Genomic DNA, 5,953 nt, shown 5'->3' with positions numbered 1-5,953 from the left:
TTCCTACCCCAAAAAATCCCGAAATTGAAAATTTCAAACCCAAAAAAAATCCTTCGATCATCCCCGTCACTTTAAATCCCGATTACCCCCCTGGGGAAGAATGCCTACTTGTGAGAAGCTAAGACCAAAATTCTTCATCTCCTGTTTAAAATAACTTTTGTTCTTTTTTCTCAATACAAACATTTCCATTTTTTTCACAGAGGTGTTATAATGTATGGCATTGTTGTGGGAAGGCTTCCATTCAGGTAGAAGTAATTTTAATTATCTTATGAATATATTTGATACTACTTTTAAGATTTGTAATTTACAGTAATGGTCAAATCAAAACTTTAACATCCTGAGCAACCCAGGGGCATTTGAACTTTCAAAGTTTTAGTTGCTCAAATTCCTATCCCCTGGGCAGGGCCGTAACTCTTGGACACATCAACAAATCGAAAAAGGCACGGACCATAATGGAGTATGTCTTGTTGACAATATTCTGGCAATATAAAGCTAGCTTTCCAGAAATGCATTGCACGTGCTTAACTGCCTATCCCCCCTTTTCAACAATTCCTTTCGACTTTTTGAGAATGCAGTTTAATAAGCATTGTTTGGGGGAATATCTTGTATGAACTTCTTGTTTATTAGAATAGGCCATTTCCGAGTTACCTCTTGCCTCCATTTATATGAAAGTCAGTTTCACCTTCAGGTCCATTTTCATGCAAATCAAACTCATTTTCACATGATGGTTTCGCACGTAGACTCGTTATAAAACAGAGGCAAATGAAAATGTAACTGAGAAATGGCCTATTGACAAACGAGGACTTGGCCGACGCGCGCACTTAACCCAGTAAACCTTACAATAACAAGTTAAAAAAGCGAAAAATTCGATTATTCTTTCAGAAAAAAGGCAGGAAAGCAATTAAAACAGTTAAATTAAAGAAACTGCAGCTAATTTCACAAGAAAACAACTTACACTTACCTTATTTTCTGCGCGTGAGAGAGTGCATCTTCGAAGGGGATCATCCTTCACAAGGCGTTCCAAAACGTTCGCGGAGGACTGGAAGATATTTTGATGACATCTCGGTTCCCGCGTTTTATAACATTCCCGCGCAAAAGGATCAGGCCTTCAATTTATTCCCGGGACCTTTTTTTCAGTATAACTTCTCTTTCTTTAACGTTTTTGGACAGCTTTTATGTCGGCTTACGGCAATGATCACATCACCTGCACAGATAAGTCTGTTGCAATCCCGGGGTTGCAATCATCCCGATGGCCAGGAATGGTCGGGGGTGGGGTGGGGGATGTCCCCCATTACCATCTCTATCATTCCTGTTTTTTATCAGTGGAGTGCTCATAAAAAATAAGGGTGGGCTCTCTCTCTGAACGTAAATGAAAGGTGTGATTCGTAATTGTAAGCCTGGTACTTTATTGAGGTGATTTGAAAGATAAAACACTAAGATTGTCGTCCACGTGAGACAGGAAAGCATAGTGCCCTTAGCTGATCTCAGTAGCACCAAGTATTCAAGAGTTTTCTATCGATCTATTTCTTTCTTCTCTGCAAACGCGCAGGAAACCTTTCCACAAGAAAACACTCCTGCATTATCGCTTTCTTTAGGCTCAAATCACACTTAAAACTGGTTAGCTCCGATTCTATTCCACTCCAATAAAACTGCTTCTCACAATAGATCTTGATTGATTTGCTTTTCAGAAGCCCTCATTATGGCAGCAGAGGTCGGAATGATTTAGTGGATCAAACGTCTCGCGGACTCAGTTGCACACACAACAAATATTTAGTGCTTCTAACACCTCGTAAGTAAAAATCAAAATTTTCTATACATTTTCCTTGATCGTTATATTTTTGTAGACCTATTTAATAATTCCGTCAAATCATAGTTACTAACTATGGTCAAATTAGTAGATAAGCAGCTTGATTCACCACTCTTGAGAAGGTTATTCTGCCATTTTTAAAGAATTCGATTGCAGACAGGCTAACGACAGGGCCGTTGCTGATGGAATACCAAAGGTTGACAGTAAAAATGTGTCTTTCGAATGTTAAACTGCCATACAAAACGAACGATTTTGACGAGTTATCGCTTGATTTTGCGCCGTAATGACTCTCTCATTTCGTTTATTAAACGCTTAATTTTTGTTTCGCACGAACAACGCGCTTCATGCACTCTTCAAAATGCTCATTACAGGCTTAAGACTAGTTCCATTGTTCCGAAGCAATTTTCCTTGCAACTTGCAACGAAACGATAACGACTGAAAAACATTGCAATTTGCAGAGGGGTTGTCACATGTTCGCAACTTTTAAGTTCTGCCATTTCCAAAGGTTGCAACTTGCAATGCAACCGTTATAAAATTATCTCCATGAAATCTCCCACAAGCATAGGACGCCCGCTGATTGGCTCATTTTGTTTAAATTGCGTTGCAAGCATCTAGATTTTTACCAAAAAATAACAAAATTAATAAATGTTTTGTTGGGGAAACAATCCCCAGTTGAACAATGAAAAATGTCTCGGAGTTTCATAGCTTCTAGATTTCAATTTTTTCCCTCGTCCATGGCAAAGGTCTGGTTTCGGCTCTGGCAAGTTACGATTGACATTTCACACGCAGCAACCTATCTCACCTGAAAAGTACGTAGGGGACAGTTCCACTTTGCAAAAATCGGGTGCAAGTGACATTTCTGGCAACTCGCAATGCAACATTTGTTGCGCAAGAAAAATTGCCTCTTGTAATATGGCCTCTATGTACCTTATTGTTGACTTATTTTAGTGGTACTTAATTTTCGCGAATTTCAAAAAATCATGAAATCAAAGACCCGCGAAAAAAAAGCTCTCGCGAAAATTAACGACGCCAAATTTAATACCCTTCTATATGGAATTCGTTAAAAGTAATCAACGTTACAGTCGTCAAACTAGCTCTGCATCGTTACAAAGGAACATTTCAAACTGTTTTCAGTTTTGTTTTGTTAAATGGTTTTGTTCAGTGTCATTGTAAACTATTGCTATGGGAAATTAAAATCAGTTGTGCCAATTCTAAGACTAACTGTTTGTTAATGCAGACAAGTATTTTGACAATGTTCGCGAAATTTAGTTCCAGTAATCGTATTTTTTTGGCCAAATCGCGAAATTTAAGTCCCGCGAAATATGCTCGTTCCATTTCCGCGAAATTAAGTTCCCGCGAAAATAAGTAATAATAAGGTATCATGCTTATACATTTGCATGCGCCATTTTAACGTAAGGTACAGCCAAATAAAGCTAGCGAAACTAGTTCACTAACTTTATCTGACTAATTTTCAGATTGCCGTGACTTGCTGAGAAAGTTTCTGGAGCCCAATCGCCACATGCGTTTACCCCTTCTGGATGTTATGGTCCACCCCTGGGTAACTGTGCAAGGGACTGCACCATTGGTCCCGTACGCTGAACAACCCATTGACGAACAGCTTCGGGATAAGGTACAAAGCCGTCTATTAATAATAATAATAAATAATAATAATAATAAAAATTTTTATAGCGCCTATCCAGGTCTGCTCTAGGCGCTTTACAAATCTATAAAAATTCGTTAAAATTAGCTGAATAAATCTTAAAAATTAAAAATGTACATTAAAAGTAATAAAAAGTAAAAATCGCTAAGAGTAATAAGTTTTTTTAAAAAAGATAAGTTTTGAGTTTTGATTTAAAAGAACTTAAATTGTCACATGAGCGGATAAAAAGAGGTAGACTGTTCCAGAGTTCAGGCGACGAAACAGCAAAAGCTCGAGACCCATACGACTTAAGGTGGAATTTGACAGGGTTAAGGCGTGAAGAGTGTGATGATCGGAGGGTTCTTGAAGGTTGGTAGTGCGTTAACAAATCTTGAATGTAGATAGGAGATTGTTGATGGAGAGCTTTGAAGGTAAGTAGCAGAATCTTAAATTTAATGCGTTCAGAAACAGGAAGCCAGTGTAGTTCTTTCAATATCGAAGTGATGTGGTCGTATTTTCGGGAACAGGTGATAAGTCGAGCAGCGGCGTGTATTGGATGGAGGTTTTAACAGCCATTACGCTAAACAAATTTGAATTTTGCCAGTGTGTAACATTAAACTGTCATAAAACGAAAACCTAACTAGCAACAGGGCCAATAGTCGCGCTTGCGCACGTAACTTGTGGCAAGCGCGGGAAAAAATAAAACGCGTGAGCAAAATTACGCATCTGATTGGACGAAAACACATCATCTATGTTCTGATTGGTCAAGGCACGTTCCACCACGTTTTTCAGTCCGTTACAGTTGTCACCTGACGTAAAACCAAAGTGAAGTCATAAGTGTTTTCAAAAGTCATACAATCAAAATTAAAAGGAACTAACCTCAAAACAACCCGATCCTTTCCCCCACCCAGAGGCGAAGAACTTAGCAACCTTAAAACAACAGAGCAGGAAAGTTTTAATATCCGTTGTCATCAGGCAGAGTGGCACGACATTTCATCTGGCGGGCTACTGAAACATGAACGCTCCACAAAAGCGCCACAATAAGAGAAAAAAGGGCGAATTTGATTAAATATTCACCGCGGTCAAACGTCTCATAGTCAGGCAGTTTCTCTTTCTATTTCGGGGAATTTCGTTTATGTTACGTAGTCGCTGAGTGTAAATATATTTCCATTTCCTCAGAATAAGTGAGTATTTTTACATTCCCGACGCTCCGCAACCGTACCAAATACACTGACAAATGGCGCCGACAAGTCCGTATTCACCTGTTTTCAAACACCTACAACTTTTTAAGTAAAGCTCTAAAAATTTAGTTAACCATCAGAATACCGGTTAAGTATGGATTTTTGAACGGTGAAAATTAGAACCCTATCTTAGAAGTACTTTCCTTATTTTCTACATATTTCTATCGTTTGACCGCGGTCAAGTTTAAGTGGGCCAACTAAAACTGTCATTTCGCAGAATTCGGAGGGGGTTTCCTTACAAATGATATATGAAACAACGGTACATTTCAATGATTTTTAGCATTGAGTCCCCCCCCCCCCCCCCGCAAAAAAAGCTGAATTACTGTTAGTCTCAAAATTTAGCAGATATTTTTCAAGCCTTTAAGTTTCTAAGCAGTTTCCACTAAAGGTCGACAAAAACTGTGTAAAATTATTTTGAAAGATATATTTTTAACGTGTCACCATAACTTTGCCCGCACTAGGTCCTGGAGAAAACGTCACGACTCATCAAAATCGATAAATCAAAGATCCTTTTCCACGTAAATCAGAAAAGATATGACGCCATTTCAGGAGTTTACAGCCTTCTACTGGATGAAGAACTGGAACGTCAACACACATCTAGGCAACAACGGTAGAGGAATGAAAGCAACGGACGGCGAGGAAGATTCTACCATCCGCGTATCTATTAAATCTGTTACGAGTGGCGCAAAAGAGAATGGTTCCCAGGGTCCCGATAGTGAGAGCACGACCAGTTCAGAAGGGGAAATCTTCCCCACCAAGCAAGACTGGGGGCAAGCGCCAACACAGAAACAAATGGTCCAAAAAGCAAAGTGAGTTGTGTTAAAAAGCAGGTAAAGTTTTAATGCTTTTAAGTTGAGTGGCACGGTTTGGAATTTTTTCTAGGCTATCTTATCAACACATATACAGTAGAACCCCGGTAACTCGAACTCTGAAGGGAAACGAAAAACCGTTCGAGTTGGCAGGACCCCTCAATATCAATTGGGAGATTGAATATTTAATTTGCCAAGTTAACCGTTGATAGTTTAAGGGTTTTATAGCACTTCGAAGTAGCTACACAGTTGAGTGCAAATTAAAGTTATCTTGTCAGAAACAAAAACTGAATTATAAATTCTTAGGAAAAGAGTGGAAAAACGCTGTTAAATACATGATCTGTTTAGTTGCTATAATAAAGGGGCAACCGTGGTGAGTTGCAAGAACCAGGATTCGAGTTATCGGGATAAATTTGACCCGAATTTTGATCAAGGGAAACGAAATTTAGTTCGAGTT

At 38.9% G+C, this 5,953-nt stretch overlaps 1 protein-coding gene across 1 annotated transcript; it reads left to right on the top strand.

Annotated features, from left to right (window-relative positions):
* Positions 1-206: 206 nt before the first annotated feature.
* Positions 207-5,301, top strand: LOC144639659 (uncharacterized). Its single transcript, XM_078498942.1, has 4 exons — positions 207-245; positions 1,689-1,789; positions 3,283-3,437; positions 5,149-5,301. The coding sequence occupies exons 1-4, from the start codon at positions 211-213 to the stop codon at positions 5,299-5,301; spliced, it is 444 nt and encodes a 147-aa protein (XP_078355068.1). The 5' UTR covers positions 207-210.
* The last annotated feature ends 652 nt before the right edge of the window (positions 5,302-5,953 follow it).

The sequence above is a fragment of the Oculina patagonica genome, unplaced genomic scaffold (genome assembly GCF_052425735.1).
Source record: "Oculina patagonica isolate OP01 unplaced genomic scaffold, crgOcupat unplaced1161, whole genome shotgun sequence".
In the NCBI taxonomy this organism is placed as follows: Eukaryota; Metazoa; Cnidaria; class Anthozoa; order Scleractinia; family Oculinidae; genus Oculina; species Oculina patagonica.
The sequence above is the reverse complement of the archived record's forward strand: the minus strand, read 5'-3'. Positions and strand labels throughout refer to the sequence as shown.

Excerpts from the sequence above, each read along its gene's own strand:
- LOC144639659 (XM_078498942.1), top strand. The coding sequence starts at position 211 with ATGTATGGCATTGTTGTGGGAAGGCTTCCATTCAG. Across the intron at positions 1,790-3,282 it reads TTTAGTGCTTCTAACACCTC|ATTGCCGTGACTTGCTGAGA; the intron begins GTAAGTAAAAAT and ends ACTAATTTTCAG. Across the intron at positions 3,438-5,148 it reads ACGAACAGCTTCGGGATAAG|GTCCTGGAGAAAACGTCACG; the intron begins GTACAAAGCCGT and ends TGCCCGCACTAG.